This window comes from Pteronotus mesoamericanus, unplaced genomic scaffold (genome assembly GCF_021234165.1).
Source record: "Pteronotus mesoamericanus isolate MK-2021 breed Mesoamerican mustached bat unplaced genomic scaffold, CSHL_Meso_final contig_69, whole genome shotgun sequence".
Classification (NCBI taxonomy): Eukaryota; Metazoa; Chordata; class Mammalia; order Chiroptera; family Mormoopidae; genus Pteronotus; species Pteronotus mesoamericanus.
The window spans coordinates 3,245,414-3,266,023 of NW_026555237.1; the positions used below are offsets into that span (position 1 = coordinate 3,245,414).

General features: G+C 38.5%; 1 protein-coding gene across 1 annotated transcript in view; it reads left to right on the top strand.

The window, feature by feature from the left end:
* Positions 1–253: 253 nt before the first annotated feature.
* LOC129077789 (uncharacterized) overlaps positions 254–20,610 on the top strand; it is a 36,388-nt gene continuing 16,031 nt past the window's right edge. The window contains exons 1-2 of the mRNA XM_054582351.1: positions 254–320; positions 11,384–11,797. Of these exons, the coding sequence (XP_054438326.1) occupies positions 254–320; positions 11,384–11,797 (481 nt within the window). The remainder of the gene's footprint in view (positions 321–11,383; positions 11,798–20,610) is intronic.

The window sequence follows — 20,610 nt, forward strand, 5'->3', positions numbered from 1 at the left end:
CCATTCCCCCATTTCTAAAAATAAATAAAATCTTTTTAAAAAGAGAGAGTTCATTTTAAAGAAATGCAAATACTTGCACCATTTGATATAGTACATTTAGAAGGTGAATTCTCAGAACTAGAAATAGAGAGTGAATCTGAGCAAAGGATTGCAATAAGTACTATGTGATATGTGAAGGATGGAAAGATGACATTTTTCTTAATTGTTAGGTCATGCTAAAAGTATGTGTGTCACTAGGAGTATAACGTTAATCATGATCCATCCAGATAAATGTGAGGACAGAGAAGATGGAAGCACTTGTAACAATAAAAATAAGCAATGTAAGCCATCCATTTGAGATGAAAGGGACATAGAAAGCAGGGAAAATAAAATGTAACAAGCATGGAAGGAAACTCATTTAGAGAGAGGATAAATAAGCTAAAAAACACAGTCTCTCAGTAAAAGAAGGTCTTAAGTGCTTAAGTATGCTCAATATCAATGTTGGAAGTAGGAATGTATAAAATTATGCAAGCAGATTTCTAAAATAGCATATTTACATGTGGTAAGGTTAAGAGATTTGTTGGGTATCAATGCCTTTTCCAATAAGCAGAACACACTTTCCAGTAAGCCTCCCCACACACAAAAAAATTGACCTTTGTTAACCTTATGGTTTACTCAGCTAGACCTTTGTGGGAAAGCAAATAAGACTAATAATACAGTAAGAATTGTACAATGGTTTAATATTTAATAAAATGTTCATGTTTTACACCAACCTAAAAAATCATTAACAGCGTCTTGCTTCCCAAAAGGTGTCTTTTGCTAGTAAAAAGAAAAAAAAAAGGAGGGAGGAGAAAAAGAGAAAGTAAAACAGTCACCACGTGTAGTCTTTGCAATCAGCATATGTGTATATTTGGTGGATCTTTAACCTACCTAATTTATAACAAGTTACTCATAGCCTATATCGTCACCACATTTCCCTTTTAACTTGTGGAAGATAGGAAAGGCTGGAGGCATGACTTCCTTGCACTGGTTTACACATTATTTTCTGTTTTTCTATATTTACTTTTATTTTAAATTATAATAAAGTAAAATTAATTGGGAGAGTTGTACAGTTCTAGCAATTTTAACACATATATAGATCTGTATAGCCACCACTGTATTTAGGATTGAGAAGAGTGCTGGAATCCAATGAAGTCTCTCTTCTGTTCCTTTATATCACTTTGTTTTCTTTCCATGTCATCATGGACTGTCATTCTTGTTCTTTCTCATTTAAGTTTTTCTCCCTTCTTCTGGGCCATTTCTAACCAATAGATCCTACGAAAGAATGGGAGCAAGAAAAATGCCTATGTCTGTGGGTAGAGAGAAAATCCTAGAAGAGGACTTCAGGGCAATAGGGAAGCAGGAAAACTCATTCATAACACAGGGTTTCCAGTCTTTCATCTGGGCAAGTCTCATAACCTTCAAGGAAGTCTCAGGTCCCTCATCTATGAAAGTAGGATTTGGAGAACTTAAACTCATGTAAGAGACACAGTAACTGGATCAAGACATTCCTAAAGGGATACAGTAAAATGATTATTTTATAATTTTAAGTTAATATATAATTTTATTCTAATTCAGATGCTATCTTATATAGATGCTATTTTTTAAAATATAAGGCAAAAGGGACTTCCTTTCAAGATGGAAGCATAAGTAAACACAACTTGCCTCCTCACACAACCAAATCAAAATTACAACTAAATATAGAACAGCTGTCTCAGAACTGTCATAAATCGAGTTGAATGGAAATCCAACAACTTCAGAATTAAAGAAACCACATCCATCCAGACTGATAGGAAGGGTGAAGACATGGAATGGGCTGGTCCCATATCAACATGTGGTGGATAAAAATTCGGGAGGGATATCATGGGAGAGAGGAGTCCTAGCCCCACACCAGGGCCCCCAACCAAGGATCCCAGTGCCAGGAAGATAAGTCCCCATAACTTCTGGCTGCAAAAATCTGTGGGTATTGAGTCAGTGAAAGAAACTTCTGGAATCCCAAGCAGTTCCTCTTAAAGGATCCACATATGGACTTACTCATATTCACTCTCTGTGAGCTCTAGCACCAGGGTAGTAGCTTAAAAGGCACCAGTAACATACTAGGAGGGACTGAAGTGTCTGGTACTTCAATGTAAGAGCTGGGAACAGTTTTCTTCTGGATAGAAAGGCAGGCAGAGGCCATTGTCCCTTTCTGAGCCTTCTCCCCACAGAGCCACAGGACTGGCAGGCTGGTGCCATATATGAGACTCCATCAACCTGGCTAACACTGTTTGCCCCACCTTTGAAATTCCCTGAGACTCTGTGCCCCCGAACTTATATGCCTACCCAAACTGTTAAGCATGATTTTTCCATATGAATGGCTTGGCTCATGCATCACAACTTCGTAAATCCTATCAAACAAGCAAGAGCCAGCCTCAGTGATCCCCCAGCCTCCATACCTCTTGCTAAGGGGCCCCAGGCATGGCACTAGCAGCAGCCAGCCTAGGTTCACAGTTTGGCCTCGTCTGGAAACCTCCAAGCCCAGAAAAAGTAGCAGCCATCTCAGGCTACTTTATACCTAATGCAGGGTGGCCCTGGGCAGAACATAGATGTGGGCTGACATTGGCCTGCAGCACCCAGGAAATGCCATAATATGCACACCCAGTGGACAACTTTAGACCACATCAGAGAACCACCACCCTGCCCCTGCACAGCTGATCCTCCACAGAGGGCAGAAGTTGCTGGTCAGTGGTCACAGCCAACCTTGCTGATAAGTGGCTTGTGTAAATCCCTCCCATTGACTTGCTAAGAGCAATCAAGTCTCAACTACAAGAGAGCCCACATGGAGGACGCACCTCAATAACCCAGCTTGGGTGATAGAGGAGGCTTTGCCACTGGACTCTACAGGCCTCTACTACATTGGGCCAAGCTATCAAGGCAGGGAGTCATAGCAGCTCTACCTAATACATAGAAACAAACACAGGGAGGCTGTCAAAATGAGGGGACAAAGAAACATGGCCCAAATGAAAGGACAGATCAAAACTCCAGGAAAAGAATTAAACAAAATGGAGATAAGCAATCTATCAGATGCAGAGTTCAAAACACTGGTTGTAAGGATGTTCAAGGAACTTTCTGAGGACCTCAGCAGCATAACAAAGATTCAGTAGAAATGAAGTTTACACTAATTGAAATAAAGAACAATTTACAAGGAAACAGAATGGATGAAGCTGAGAATCAGATCAATGATTTGGAACATAAGGAACCAAAAAACAACCAATCAGAACAACAGGAAGAAAAAAGAATCCAAAACATGAGGATAGTGTGAGCAGCCTGTGTGACAACTTCAAGTGCTACAGTATTCACATCATAGGTGTACCAGAAGGAGAAGAAAAAGAACAAGAAATTGGAAATCTATCTGAAAAAATAATGAAATAAAAAACCTTCCCTAATTTGGTGGAGGAAATAAACATACAAGTTCTGGAAGTACAAATAATCCCAAACAAGATGGATGCAAAGAGGCCCAATCTGAGAAACATCACAATTAAAATGTCAAAGGTTAAAGATAAAGAATCTTAAATGGAGCAATAGAAAAGCAGTTACCTACAGAGATGTCCCCATAAGACTGTCAGACGATTTCTCAAAAGAAACTCTGTAGGCTACAAGGAATTGGCAAGGAATATTCAAAGTCATGAAAGCAGGGACTGACAGCCAAGATTGCCCTACCCAGCAAAGATATCATTCAGAATTGAAGGGCAGATAAAGAACTTCCCAGACAAGAAAAAACTAGGGAGTTCATGATCACCAAACCATTATTATATGACATATCAAAGGGACTTCTTTAAGAAAAAGAAGAATATCAAAACTATGAACAATAAAATGGTGATAAATACATATCTATCAACAACTGAACCTAAGAAACAAACTAAGCAAACAAGAACGGAGACAGAATCATGGATTCAGATAGCGTATTGATGGTTGCCAGATGGGAGAAGGTTGTAAAGCAATAGGTGAAGAGGTAAAGGAATTAAGGGGTACAAATAGATAGTTACAGAATAGCCATGGGGATATAAAGTACTGCATAGGAAATGGAGCAGCCAAAGAACTTACGCGCATGACCCGTGGACATGAACAATGGTGTGGGGATGGTCTGAGGGACTGGGGGGTGCTATGTGGAGGGGACAAAGGGGAAAAATTGGGACAATTATAATAGCATAATCAATAAAAAATAATTTAAAAGTAAATTGAAAAGATTGTAAAAAAAATAAAATTACTTTGGAGGCAACAAGAGTAAGAGAAGCCATCTGACTCTCCTCTCTTTAAATTCAGCAAATAAATCTACATGTGATAGGTGCCCTCACTGCTCCTTGAGGCAGAGAGACACCTTATTACAAGAGTTTTAAAAAAATCGAGAGTCAAAAAATCCTTTGTAAGTAAACCTTGTAACACCTTTACTAATTTACTGTCTAGGTTAATGGGTTTTATTATGACAACTATTTTTCATCTTTAGTGGTAGAATAATTACATCCAGCTTGTAGAATAATTCTAGTCGAGAAGAGTCTTTTTAAATATTGATTTTAGAGAAGGAGAGAAAGACATGGATTTGTTGTTCCACTTATTTATGCATTTATTGTCTCCTTCCTGTATGTGTTCTGACTGAACCTGCAACCTTGGCATATTGCGAGGACACTAATCAACTAAGTTACCTGGCCGGGGCCTAGAGAGCCTTAAGTTTAACCTCTAGATTCCACATTTACAATTTATGTATAGGCTTTACCTATTTCTGCTGGAAAAGAATATATAAAACAGAAAGATAAAAATTGATATTAAAAAAACATTTAAGTTACAGCACTTGATCTTAGAATAGATATTTTTCAAATATTTTGAAATATGTTAGAAGTATATATACATTATGAATAACATTTATGTGTTAAGAAGAAATGTACAAACAAAAATTCATTATTTTGTAATCCAAATATCCATTAACTTCTTTAATATGTCTTGCAATGTTTTTAAAAAGTGTTTATACATTTAAAGTCTCTTTTATCAGAAAAAAATAACACTATATGAATTTGAAATTTGTCCAAAAGAGTCACATTTGCTTAAAGACACATGTTTACTTCCCAGTGTACTAATCTGGCTGATGCTAGGTTAGAAAAGAAGTAAGATCAGAAAACTGCAGTCACTGCTATTTTTGATAGTTTTGTACATATCCTCCTTTAATGGGTTAATACTTTCCAATATTATCTTCTGGTACTCACCCAACGTATTCTGTTACTACACCAAACTTTTTATTGTCTCTAGACAAATCAGGTCCCTTTAATGACTCTTTGCCTTCTTGTACATTGACCTTCTATCTGGAACATATTTGTAAATGAGTAAAAGTCCTACTCATCCTATAGGTTTGAGAAGGTTTGTTCTCAAAACCACTACTGCCAAAGCTGAACTAGTACTGAAATTCATACTTCTTATTGAATTTCAATACTAGTTCAGCTTACTTATTCATATGTTGATCTTTCTGACTAGCTGTAAAGAACTGTGAAGGGTCTGAGAATCAACACTACTTGCAAGCAGACAAGTTGTCACAACTTCTCAAATGCAGGCAGAAGACATGAAACTCCCAGGTTGGAGACAAAAGACTGTTACTTACAGCAGAGCAGGAAGCACCAGCTTCAAGTTCATGCTGGTTTCCCTTGCCACAGTCCTCACATGTCACAGGGATGAAATGGAGCAGCCCAGTGATTGCTGAGCATGCAGTGAATTTTTTATAGCTGAGGAACCCTGAACCTCAACTTTAATAGTCAGCTATCTTAAAAGAATTGTTTGTTATATAACATTCTTGAAAAATAGTTTGGAACAAAAATAGTCAGTGCCTGTCTACAAAATGTGCAGAAATATGAGAGACCCACAGGGAATTATCTGCCAACACTAAGACTGAAAAGCAACTGAGCAACTACTGTGTGCAAAACACTAGAAAATATAAGAAGGATGAATATGTCTAATTGGACATTCAATAAATATTAATTGCATGAATGATTTGAATGGATGGGAAATTACTGGGCCACGTGGGTTTGCATATTTCCATGGTAGACATGTTTGTCTCTCTAGTTCCATTTTCTTACTGAGCAATCTAATGTTCATAATGTTGGAAGTAAGCTTTAGAATTAATTGTTAAATTGACTTTATGTTTGGAAATGGGTTTGTGAATCTGGCCAATCTTTCCTCAGGATTTATAATCTCTAGGTAATAGTTATAAGGAGACTCTGAGCTCTGCCCCTGCCTAATTTTCCAGCCTTGACCTCTCTCTCTCTTGCGTATACTCTATGCCCCAGCCATGTTTGTCCTCTTGCATTTCCTTAAATTCCAAAATCCTTCAAAATGCAGAACTTTTCTACAAGCTGTCCTTTGCCTGATACAATTTTACACTGCCTCTTCTCTGAGCTAACTCCTTACTCATCCTTCAAAATCCAGCTAAAAATCTTCTTATCCAAGGAAGCCAATCTGCTCTTTAGACTTTACCTATTTCATGTCCATGTAACTTTTTGTATTTTTCCTTCAAACTTTTATCACAGTTTAGTAGTCATTCAAGTAGTTATTTGTATATTTAATGTTTATTTAATGTCTGTCTCCCCCAACTGACAATAAATTCTGGCTGAGTGGGGACCACATGTGTCTTGTACCACTTTATCCTTGCACCCTGTACAGTGCTTGAAATATAGTAAATCTTAATAGTTTTGCAATCAGTGAGTGAGGAACAATATTGGAGCTGGCCTGACCATAACCACCACTGCTAACTACATTATGAAATGTGAGTCTGCCTCTGAGAAAAGAGGGTGGCATCCGTGTCACCACATGCCCAAAGCTTGTGACTATCAGTCAACAGTAAGTGTATTCTTTCTTGTTGAGACCTTATGCTAATCTACAGTCCTCAACACAATGAGAATGGCCAGGGAGCTGCTAACAATTGACCTGGGTTAGCATGAGAGTTGAAATTCATTTATTGTTCTTGATTTTTTTTTTTTTTTTTTTGGTGATTCATGCATATGAACAGATGATTGATCCCATTATAAATTAAATTCAACAAAAATGTATGAATCACTCTAGAGAACACAGCAGCTAATAATACATGGTTACTCTCTGGATCCGTCAGGACTCTTTCAACTGCAAAGGGCTGAAACAAGTTCAGGCACAAAAGAAATGTATTGGCTCATGTAGCTGGAAAGTCCAGAGGGTGAGCTGGCATAACTTGATCCCATAAAGCAGTACTTTTTTCAAACTTTAATGTTCCAACAAATCACCTAGAGATCTTGTTAAAATGCAGATTCTGATTCATAGATCTGGGAAAGGTCTGATATTCTGTGTTTCTAACAAGGTGCTCACTGATGTTGAAGCTGCTAGTTGAGGACCCTTCTTTCAGCAGCAAGCTCCTTAAGAAAAGGTGCTGGGCAACCATCATATATGCAATATATTGCTTTCAAGGAGTTTTTAATCTAGTCACTTTTATAGTGTATATGAGCAGTATAGAAGGTAGGACAAAATAATAGGCAAAATACACTCTTTGCATTTTTATATCCACTAATACATTTCAAACCTGCACTGATTATACAATAGTATTTAGGTTATTCTAGTTGGTGTCTTCATTTACAGGAAAATATGAGGCACATAAAAGGGGTATCTAATCCAGTCATAGAAATTAGAGACATTGGTTCATTCAGCACTGATTCTAACTCCCTTCTCCTTTGCCTTACTCTACATAGAGCAAATATTTTGTTGTAGCCAGAGGTGGCCATGTGACACATTTCTGGCCAAAAGTCCCAGGGGAACACTATCTTTTTCTGAGTAAAAATGACAAAACTCTCACTAGAAGGCTTTTGTTTTTTGCTGTTTGTCCCTGGTCTTTTTCTTTCTGCCTGAATTTTGGTACAATAACTTCAGGAATAACAGCCATCTAGTGACCATAAGGACAAAAGCCACTCTACACTCTCAGGATAATAAACAGAAAGATAAAAGAATTCTGGGTCCATGTAAATATCTTTAAGTTACTATATCGTCTCTGCATTTGTTATTTTGTGAGACAAATAAACCCATTACATGTTTAAGCCACTGTTTTGTTTTGTTTTTTTAATATTTTATTTATTTATTTTTAGAGATGGGAAGAAAGAGAAACGATGTGTGGTTGCATTTTTGCATGCCCCCTGCTGGGGACCTAGCCTGCAACCCAGGCATGTGCCCTACACTGGGAATCAAACCGGTGACCCTTTGGTTCACAGGCCAGCACTCAATTCACTGAGCCACACCAGCTAGGGCAAGCCACTGTTGATTTTATTTTACTCCCAGCCCAATGCATTTACAACCCATACAGAAGCTTTCATTATAGAAAGGTATGTAACCTGAAATCCAAAAGAGTTTAAACATTAAATAGGCTAAAAGAGAACCTGTTAATTGTATTTAAATTTATATTCAATTTACTAAACTTAAAATAAAAAGCCAAAATTTTGATAAGCACTTAAGCTCAACTTAAAAATGTTAGTTTACACAACTATACAATACTTTATATTAAAATAGTAAAAACACCTGCCTTAGTTTCTTCTTGCTATTAATGCTCAGTTTATAATATTGAAATATTAAATTTACCTAAATCTTTCCCAAACATATATAAGTAATTTCCCTTAAATTTTTAAACCATAATCATAAATTCAATATGTCAAACATTTTCAAGCATTTCACACTCTAAACAAAACAAATAACAACAAATCTTTAGGATATAAGCACTATTACAAATCAACGTCTAAACATACCAGTTTACTAAATCAGACTCTTTTAAACTTTCAATACTCTTTACAGTCACATTCTCTTAGATATTTCAAGTTAAAACTAGAATATTTCTGCTCAAGATGGTGGAGTAGGTGGAAGCTGCACTCACCTCCTCCCACTAAATTATAGAGCAAGCAACCTGTAGAACCATCTGAAGGCCAGTTGAACATAAGTCCTCTATCTAAGGATATATAGACGAAACCTCACTGAAACTGGTAAGAAGAGTGAAAACAAAAATATAGGCTTGCCTGGCATCTACAAGTGGCAGTTGAAAATCTGGAGGGATATCTCAGCAGCAGAGGTCCCTCCTGAAAAGCAAGGGGTCTTAGCTGCACGCTGGGCTCCCCAGCCCAAAGCACCAATGCTTGCAATAAGAATCCATATAGTATGAGGTAGTGAAAATAAAAGAGATTTTGTCCATCCAAGTGAGATGGAAGGCTATTGGAAACCCAGGCTTTCTTAAAGGGCCAAGAAACAAACGCTTGCAGGTACTTACCTTGGGCTCCAGCAAAGGAACAATGGCTTGGGAGAGTCAGAGACATACAGGAAGAGACTGAGTGGTGTGGCTTTGGGGCAAGGGCTGATGGAACAGTTGCCAACTTCCCTGTGCTGAATCCTCCTTGTCCATGGCCCCACAGATGCCAGGTTTTTATCTTTTAAACATTTTTTAAAAAATCGGTGAGGATGTTTATTGATTTCAGAGAGAGAAGAGAGAGAGATGCCAATGTGAAAGAGGAACATTAACCTAGATATTTGCGCTGACCAGGAATCAAACCTGCAAACTTTTGGTGTACAGGATGATGCTCCAACTGAGCCACCTGCCCAAGGTGGCGTCACTTTTTTAGGTTAGGTTTTTTTCCCCAGACAGGCATTAGCCTGCTGAGGTACACTAGCTCCACCCTACCCTACTAACACATGACCAGAGTCAGAGTACTTGTCAAGTTCGGGGGGTGCCAAAGACACACAGGGAGAAACTGAGCTGTGTGGCTTCAGGGTGAGGGCTGACTTCCAGCATGGTGGACTAAGGCCAACTTTCCTGTGTGGAGTCCTTTCTGCCACGCGACATTAGCCTGATGAACTACACCAACTCCACCCTGACAATTCCCTAAAGCCCCATCCTACCCAATTTGCATACCACCTGAAGCTCGCTCAGTGGCAACCAGCCTGGGCCTGCATTACAGACTGTCTAAAAAGAATAACTCCTGAGGTATTCTGGTCAAGGCCAGTGGGTGAATCTGAGATATGTGGCTTCAAGGCAAGGGCCATCCTCCCATACAGCTCACAGGCGCCATCATTCCTGGGTTTAGTCCTCACTCCACACAGCCAAGTTTTTCTTAATAGTTTATTTTTCTTTATTTTTATTGTCAAGGCTATTATAGACGTCCCCATTTTGCTCTGCTTTGTGCACCTCCACCCAGTCCCCACCCCTCTTTTCCCTCTGACCATCACCACACTGTTGTCTGTGTCTATGGTTTATACATATATATTCTTTGGCTAATCCCTTCACCTTCTTTCATCCAGTTCTCCCCTCCCAGCTTTCACACAGCCAAATCTTAGTCTGCATTAGCCTCATGAACTCTACTTGCTCCACTCTGTAGAAATCCTGAGGCCCCTGTGCCACTGCTTGGGTTTGCAGGTTCCAGAAGGGTGGCAGCTTCGTGTACCCTGAGACTTGATGAATGGCTTCAGACCCAGCACTGAAACTGAGTTTGAATCTGTATTAACCTGGTGAACACCACTCGCTAGACCCTGGTGACTCTCTTGAGAATCTCCTTCACAAAACTCATGTACTGTCTGAAACTGTCTGAGGCTCTTTTAATGTCTGAGCCTTGTGGTCAGCTGTCAGGTGATGGCAGGTCTCAGAACACCTCGGGTTTTTCATGCTGACCTCCCCCAGACCTGGTACTGTTGGCAGCCATAGTTGATTCACAGCTTGGTCCCTCCCACCAACACACCTAGACCCACCACAGGCTGCTTTCAACTGTGGATTACTTTGTAGCTCCTAAAAGGCATACTAAGGCCAGTCACAGGCAACATATGATGCTGGCCTATACAGCAGTCTATCCAAGGAAGCCCTAGAACCAAGACACCTGGTGGGGGGCTTCAGACTACAACAGAACACAACACAGAGTTAGATCTGATAGGGGAACTCAAGAGTTTAAGATTTTAGATTTAATTATATTTGATAGGCTTAAGGGATTAATGCAGGCGGAAAGCTATTGTTTCAGGAACTGAAATACATGACCTATGTGACTCCAGGAGGTCCACAAGCAAGGCAAACAATTCAACCTTTGTGCCCCACCGGGTCTGCAAGCAGAAGGTACCTGAGCCATTGTGTTCCAGGGAGGCAATGTTTGACTCACGGATAAAGAATTGTTGACCAGAAGGTAAAGAAATACTAGGAAACTTGCCCTGGATTGCAACCCTTTGCCTAATTAACCTTTTTTGAAACTCCTTACCTATCCTTCCTATAAAAAGCTAGGCTTGAGATGAGATGTTAAGATAATTTTTAGGGCACACAATCTACAGTCTTCCCAGACGCCCTCTGTCTGAATAAAGTGCCCAAACTCTCCCCCAGTGCACCCTCCCAGCCTCTGCCCCCCACCACGGTGCAGGCACAGTCGCCGCAACTGGTCTTCATTTAGTCTGAGAGAGCTTCTCTGGCGCCGCACCGCAAGCCAGAAGACGGCTTCCATCCAGCTCACCCCATGCCAGGCAGGAGTGTCCTTAACCTGGGACGGCAGTGACTGCGTGAGCAGCAGGAAAAGCAGCGACAACCGTAAAGAACTGACGGGTATCGACGCAGCGAGCCAGGCCTCAGAAGAGGAAAAGCAGAAGAAGCGGAGTTTTGCTGCAGGCGGCGTGCGGAGGTCGCGCAGCAAAGAGGAGCGCCAAGGGTGGCAGAGGACCGGCGCGGTGGAAATTGCTGAGGTTTGCCCAAGGCCGCAGCCTCGGAACTGCCTGAATACATTTGGAGCGGCGGCGTCGGCAGGTGGAGGAAGAGAAGGGCCGAGGCGGCTGGGGAAGAGGAAGGCGGGAGGCGGCGTAGCAGGAGGACGAGGCCGAGGAGACAGTCGCTCTCCGAGGAGCTGAGCAGGGCGCGTCTTGTCGTCCGCCCCCAGGCGCAGGTTGGCTGCTTCGGCGGTAGGTGGTGCCTCTCGCCCGGCTGAGTCAGCGTGTTTTGGACGGAGGGAGCTGTCCCGGGAACGCGGCGCCAGTAACGGGGAGGTGCTGAGAGTCACTGAGAGAGCGGCGGACCCTGGTTCCTGTGCTCCCTCCCGCCCTCCTGCCCTCCGCTTGGGGCTGCGCTCACCCCTCCCCGACACACTCCCAGGTTGCGCATAGGTTAACACATCAAGTTAACGTACGTGAGGAAACAGCAGAGACTCAGTGATGGGTAAACTGGGTTTTCGTTTCAGGCTGGGCCGCGAGGGGCGGCAGCGTGGCTGCTGTAGCTCCTTAATCCGCTGTTGGCGGAGCCGCCATTTTTGTTGTTAACCCCGCTGGGGACTAGGCTGAGCGGAGCGCGAACGGGCGAGGCCACAGCGAGGGTGGAAGGAGCGCAGGGCCGGGCCGCGGCGTTTTGTCCTCGTCACGGCCTTTAAAAGCGGTGAGTGTGCGTGTGCGGGCTCACCGCGGATTCCGTTTGGTGGGTCTCCCGCGGGAGGGCCGCTCTGGGGCGTTTTCTTCCTTCCTCTGGAGATTTTCTTGTCGTGTCTTTCTTGCTTTTCAGCTGTCATGACCGAAGAAGGGACTCGCAGCCTTGCCAGGTACCAGTCAAGGCCCGGGTGGAGGGGTGGATGCGGGGACAGAGGACCTGGTACTCGAGCTCAGCCTTCGGTGCGACAGATTGTAAACTAACACCGCTGGTCCCCTTTACAATGCTGTATTTGGGTCCATTAGCTTTCCCCAACAAGGATTAATTTTGACAGATGAGTGGAGGAAATTCATTTTTTAAAGGAAAGGATCATTCGCAGCCAGAAAGGACTTGACTGACTCGGTTATTTGAGTATGAAAGAATCGATGGGTAGAGATAATAGGTGTCTTCTGAACCACATGTATTTATTGTATTGGGGAAATAAAAGTTAATGTTTAGGTATTAAAATAAGGCCTGGGAAGTAACAACTAATTGATTTGCATCTCTTCGGTGCGATGTAAACCATTATCCCTTCTCGATTTAATTTTTTTGGGGGGGTGGGGATGTGTTTTTGTTTTGGTTGGTTGGTTTGTTTTTTCTTCAAATAGTTGCCTTAGAGAGTGCTTTTGTTTCTGTAGGAATTGAGATCTTTGGACACTTGGATAACTCATTCTAATGTCGTTGGTGTGCAGGTCCCTTTTTTGTCACTTCAGCTGCATGTAAAGTTTCAAAAAAATTATACAGATGGCACCTGTTTTCAAGGTGAAAAAACTCTCATAAATGGCTGTTAACTATCAGATGACACCAGAAGTAAATATTTTTATATCTAATCACTTCGCAGATAGTAAAGAAGTTTTCTAAACTGATAGTTCTGTTACCTGGCTGGCATGAGTTACAGCTCAAATTAACCCTAGGTCCCCTGATGTGTAAACCATTGTCCATGACGTTTGACTATCAGATTAAACCCTGTTGAATCTGCCCCTCTAAAACATAATGCATTACACATATATATGAGTGGTCTATCATGGCTGTTTTAAATATGTGTTAGGATAAAAATCATTATTGTGAGGTTGTTCCATTAAGTTTCATTATGTTATGTTAGAAATGTCAGCCAACAGCCCTGACAAGCGTGGCTTGGTTGTCTGGGCATTGTCTCAAAGAGAAAGGTTGCTGGCCTGCAGGAGTTGCGGGTTAAGTCCTGGGTGGGGCGCGTAGAAGAAGCAACCTATCCATGTTTCTCTCACATGGATGTTTCATTCTCTCATTTTCTCTCCCTTCTGCTCTCTCTAAAAATAAAGAAATAACATCTTTAAAAAAAGAAGCAATATCAGCCAACCTTTCTTATACCTTGAAATTTTTTCCCCATGTCTGTCGGAGTAGGTAAGGTAGGTTTAAATTGCTTTTTTTGAGTCAGAATTAGAGAAACTGATTCTTTTTTGGTAGGTTTCTAGAAACATACTTAAGCTTATTATATTTGTGTCTTTGCATCAGTTGTAGACCAGAAATAGATTACAATAGAACTCAGTTTGTATTTTTTTAAGATTAAACTTAATTCCCAGAAAAATTTATTGAGGAATTAAAGTACCACTGTGTTTAATTTCTTGTATTTTGAAGATTATGGACTGGAGGTTTGTTTTTACCTTTTTTTTTTAATCTTTTCAAATTTTGTCTCCTTTATTTTTCTTATTTATTTATTTATTTTTTAAATACATTTGTCTCTGCCTCCCCCCCCACCACTTTCCCTTGCCCCCTCCCTCCTTCCCTCCCTCAGCTCTTCCCCTTTGGTTTTGTCCATGAGTCCTTGCAATATGTTCCTTGACTTTCCCCTTCCCTCCTTTTCTCTGTCCCCCCTCCCTCCTTCCCTCTTGTCTTTGTTATTTCTTTTCCTTTCAGTGTTGCTGGTCATATTTTCCTTGCATCTTTGCATTGTTGGTTAGGTTCTGCTTATAGGTGAGATCATATGGTATTTGTCGTTCGCCCCCTGGCTTATTTCGCTTAGCATGATGCTCTCCAGTTCCATCCATGCTGTCGCGAAGTTTAGTAGTTCTTTTTTTCTTTCTGCTGCGTAGTATTCCATTGTGTAAATGTACCATGACTTTTTGATCCAGTCCTCTACTGATGGGCATTTAGGTTGCTTTCAACACTTGGCTATTGTAAATTGTGCTGCTATGAACATTGGGGTGCATAGGTTCTTTTGTATTGGCGTTTTGGGATTCTCAGGGTATAGTCCCAGCAGAGGAATCGCTGGATCAAAAGGCAGTTCCATGTTTTTACTTTTAACATTAAGGTATTATGATTTGTATGAGGCACTTCGTAGTAACTCTTAGGCATTTAGGTTTTGTATGAATGATTTAAAAGCATTATTGAAAATGGAAATTTTAATTTTATTGAGATAAATTCATGAAATTTAGTCAAGTTAAAACACCAAATTTTATGATAAAATGAATTTAGGAAGCTACGTTTTAAGTTTGAATTTTTTTTTCTCTTTTTTGGGAGGGCTGATGTTTTACAGGCTCTTAAGTATTCATCTAAGTGTCACCCCAGTAGCGGTGATCAGACATGAGAAAACATGAGACACCGTAGAGCCTTCACCACCAAATAAAAGGTGGAGATCTGATAGTTCTGAAAATAAATATAGTGACAGTGCTGGTCGCAGTAAGGCCAAAAGTGTGCATATTCACAGTTGGAGAGAGGATTGGTGGTGAGTAGCTTTTTTGTTGCAGCTTTCACATATATATTTATTTTTTAACAGTTTTATATACAATAATAGGTGGCAATGATATTTCTAGCTTGTGGTCATTGCCGTATAGTTATGTTATGAAAATTTATCAATTTATTTGTTCCTAAACAAGTTACTGTAGAAATAATATGTTGACTCTGACCCAAGCATCTAAACATGGACTCCAGGAGGTGATAATAAGAGAATGCATTTATTCATTAACAGTGAGAGAAGTGCAGGATATTTTTCCATAAAGGAAACTTCCATATTTTCCTGGACCTTATTTATGGGTCTTTTATTCTGTGTTCATTCAGATATTCAACTTTTTAAAAGTTATCCTCATTTCTTTTTTAAAATGTTGGAACCCTTCAGTTATGACCTTGCCTCTAGCTCTCTGTGATAGGAGGTTGAGAAAAAATAAACTCAATAACTATTTCACACTTAATTTCCCCAAATTTACCAAAATATTAGATTTCATGTCTAAAGCATGCTTTGAAGAACAAAATAGTTTCACTAAGGTAATTAAGAGATCTATTTTTTCCCATTATGATATATTATATAATATGTAATATGTTTTAGGTAAATATACAACACTGTGCTTTTTATAAGCCTCTAAGGAAACCCAGTAGAGTACCATGTGGCGGTCTGCCTCTGATTGTCAAATAGTTTCTCAATACTTTGCTTACTTTTATAAAATATTCTGGTTTTGCCTCCTACGATAGAAATCAGTTTTACTCAGTGTGATCAAATACTGAGAAATATTGGTCTTCTCTGTACATAATTACTGGGTTGAGAAAATTAATGGTGAGGAGATTTCATTGAGAGGGACTGGAAAGTATAGTTCTCTGTTGAATTGTGTTACCTATGCAGATAAACCATATTTTTGTTTGCAAGTAACAGAAGGAGAGTTTGGTTTTAAAGTACTAGAAGTTCTTTGATTGCAAAATTACTTAAACTATTAATATTTTCAGTTTCGTGAGGAAATAACGTAGTGTTTTGTATAGTCTGAATGATACATTATCAATCACTGTTCTATAGAGGTTTTCATTTCAAATTTTAGCTTTTGGAAGGTATGTACAATTTGTACTGTACTGTGTTTTATATTTAAAATTTGGTGATGTGACAAAGTAGGATGTGACGCTTCATCTCCTTCTAGATAAGTATCTTAGGTTCTCTTTTAGTGATTATGATCTGCTTAATGTATTATCTATCCTCAAATTCAGGAAGAAGTTTAGGTGCTTTGGGGAACTTGATGTACATTTACAGTGAATCATGCCTGATGAAATTATTTTATAGGTGAAATAATCCCAAGAACATTCTGTTGCTTATTTACTAAACAACCATGGGCAGCCACAGTTTGCCAACAATGGGGTAGTATTCCTGGAAGTAAAAAGAAGATGTGATCCTGCCCTTGAAGCTGTCCTTAAAGACTTTGACTCTTGAGAGTTAGTGCTGTAGATACTTTTTCTTTACTCCTCTTTTTTTCATTTTGATTTTAATTTACTTCCATTGGGAATGCCAGGTACCTCTTATTAGCCTTTAGTTTCCTTTTTATTTGTATCTGTTTGCTTATGTTTACTTAGCTCCATTTGTAAAAAACTTATTTTTCTGATCCTGTCATTTGCTGAGTTAGGCCTCACCTTCTAACTTTTTAGCTGTTTGTCTTCCTGTGAAGGCTGTTAACTAATATTGTAACTCCACTCCTATTTGTACAATCTCTAATGTACTTGACTGACATATTCCTTTATACTTTGTAGGAAAATGACTACCATAAAATAGGATATCTCCATTCTGGAGTTCAGAGTGCATCTTTGATATTAATTCTGTTTTTTAAAGATACAAAGTGGTATTCTTTCCTCATTTCATACTTAGATATTTAGTAATTAGATTTTGACTCTAGGTGTTTTCTTTTATTGCTAAATGTGTTAGAAACTAAGCTTTTAAAAGTGCATATGTATAATTTTATTACAGGCATTTGTATATCCTTAGGTTTTTATCTTTAAATATGAATAAAAATATATATAAATATTCACATATATAAAATCTAAGCCATTATCCAAAGTCAGCATGTATAAATAACAATGTAAGAATAAGTTACTATTTTATTTATTGACTTAATCTCAAATTTGTTATTATTTTAGAATTTTTTAAAAATCTAATGACTCTAGTAGGTGTCTAATTTAAAAGCTTATGTGCTATGATTTGTAACTTGTATTTTACAAAGCAAGTTAAACAAAGGTAGAACTTGTATGATATGTTTGTTTGTTTGTTTCCAGTAATTGCTAGATTTCTTTCATGGCACCTTGGATTTCCTTGAAAAGTGACAGTTTAGAAGAAATGTACAAAAAAGGACTTTAAGGTATACAATGAAAAGTTAGTGGAGAATGAGAAGGATTGTCACTCCTAGAAAGCTAGAGATTTTATCCTTTAGGATTTATTAAAGGGCAGGTAGGTTATCTATTGTAATTTAAGGGGAAGTAAGTTATTTGTATTCTGTGATCTATCTGCAAATCCTATAATCTTTTGTTTAAAAATAACCAGAAGCCAGAATCTTAAGGCACAATTATTAAATTTGTTTTTTACAGCTGAGACATGTTTTTAAAGGTGCAGCTGACAGCCAGACCTCAGAAGAGTGAACATACAATATATAGGTTGAATTTGTACTTCTGTAGAATTATAAAACTCCATATTGTTTAAATGGAGTTTTTTTGTTTGCCTGTTTGTTTTTGAGGAGTAGCTCTAATGATTCTTTTACTAGGTAACTTTAAATTTAAGAATGATTATAATAGTACAAATGAGTTTAGGAATGATGAGTATGTTTACAGGGATTCTATAAAGCTTTTTCACAAAACTTCGGCCTCTTGATGCTCGTCTATTTTTCTCCTCTTCCCTCAGAATTAACTGTAAGAAACTTGTAAGATGTATTTGGAATACTTGTTAGAAACATCTTTTTAGGCGAGATAGCTTAGCTTAACCGGTTAATTAAAATATATTCTTTATTGGTTCTCTGATTTGTTGGACTTTAGTGAATTTGCATAGCTCTTTAGTTAGCATTTGCAGATCTTTTGACTCCAAAGGAGAATTGCCTTTAGTGGTTTGGTAATCATTATGTCTAAAGATTTTAAAGTTTTTAGCTGCACAGTGAAAGTTTTTATCTTGTTTTGCCATTTAGCCATAGAGCAACTTAGAAATACATGTTCATCTAATTTTCAAACAAAGATTACTATAACATTGGAAGGAATTGTTGAGTGGACTATTAGAAGATAATTGATGTGTTTATAGCTTTTTAAATATAGTTTAATGTTTGAATCTTTCTGTGTTGGGTAATAAACTGTGGTATGTGTATAACATGGCCTTATGGATAGTTAATTTAAAAACTAGGTTTTTAATAAAATGAAATATTCTTTGTGTTTGTAATGTTAGAGAGTGCTATGAAAATGAAGTTTCATTTGATCATTTTGATCTTGTAAGGTAGATAGAACAGATAAACTCCCATTTTATATTTTTATGAATGGGGGAAAAGTTACTTACATAAAATTGAACAAACAGTGACATCTTAGGCTAGAAATTAGTCCCCTTTGGTAAATTGTATATGCTGTCAGAGGTGAAACATTAGGCATATTGAAAGCTTATTTGGTGGATATTTACTATAGCTCAAATTATAATAGTTTAAAGTTAATTTTGCTTGAGTCCTCATTGCTTTCACCTAACTTCCTCCAGTGGTTACATTTTACCTAATTATAGTATAATATCAAAGCCAGGGCATTGTAGTTGTTGACTAAGTTACCACTTACTCAGAGTTTTACCTTTTTTAATGTTGATTTTAGGGAGAGAAGGAGAGAGAGGGAAGGAGGGAGGGAAGGAGGAAGGAAGGAAGAAAGAAACAGACACAGTTTGTCTACTTACACATTCATTGGTTGATTCTTGTATGTGCTCAGATAGGGGATCAAACCCACAACCTTGCCAAATCAAGATGACATTTTATCAAAGTTTTCCCTTTTTAAAAAGATTTTACTTGTTTATTTTTAGAGAGATGGGAAGGGAGGGAGAAGGAGAGAGAGAGAAACAAGGATATGTGAATGGTTGCCTCTTGCATGCCCCCAAAACCCAAGCATGTCCCCTGAGTAAGAATGGAACCAGTGACCCTTTGGTTTGTATGCTGGCTAAATCCACTGTGCCACACCACCCAGGGCTAAAAATAAGTTTTAGTGTGAAAGCTTGCCAATATTTTTACCAGGAAGAAGCTATTTTTCTCAAATTAAGCTCTCAAATTCTGAGACATATTTTCAAAGCAACTTGGAAATTTTATAAAGAATCTAAAATTTATTAAAATTTGAATTTGTCTATCATTGACTAATGTTAAGTATTTTCCAACTACTGAAGATCAGAAATAAATATGACGTATTTTTATTGGTTGATGCTCTATAGGAAATAGTAACCTTGGCGTATATGTTTGTGTTGGAGTTCCATAGATTTAAGACCACATGGAACAGGTATTCCTTTTCAAGAGAAGCAATAAGATTGGCACATTAACAAACTTAATATTTTTGTTCTTTATTATTTTTTCCTTAATTTTAGAAAAAAATGCTCTAAATATCTGCATGTATTTGAACACATTGTTTTGTCTTATTCATTACATTTTTAACTTTTTTTATTTTGAAAGAGATGGTTATTATGTATTGTTTATGATGTGATGGGATTTCTATTTCACAATTAGAAAATATTTTATTTCACAATCAAAATATTTTGGAATGGTTTACTTTGATTTTTATGGCAGTCTTAATTGAACTGTTTATTATGAAGATGTTTCAAAGTCCTTGGTGTAACATACTTAGGATTTGGGGTCCATAATTCACAGAAAATTTATGTATTCTAGATTGTGTTAAACATGTTTGTCTAACTCTGTTGTGTAGAGCTCTTTTGGGGTATGTAGTGCATTATTTTGTCAGGATGCTGGAAAGAGCGAAGATAGCAATGAGCTGGGGCATCCTTACAGGGATTCTTTAACTGGGACCACAGGTAAAGAGTCTGTAACTGGACTCTTTCTTCTTCCCCTGCCCCTTTTCTTTTTTTATATTTTTTGAGCTTCTAGCTTATTTCCTTTTAGTGTGCATTGTTTTTCCATTATCTCACTTGAACATCACACAGGTTTTCTTCATGATCTGTTTTCAGAAAAGGAAGTAAAGTTCAGAGAAGTCAAGAAAAGTATTCATTGTTGCATAGTGAATGGTGGAGCAAGGACTTGAACCTGAGTCTTCAGGTTTCAAATTCAGGATTCCTACTCTACAGAGTAGAGTCAGGGCCTAAGATTAGACGAAGAGGGTCATGATTCTCCTGGCAAACTGGGTGGCACAAAGAGAAGTCTTGAAGGGTAGGATGCTGTGAATGAACCAGACTGAGGAAGAAACCTGAAATTTAATAGGCAGGACAGCAGGAGGCAGCAGAATCC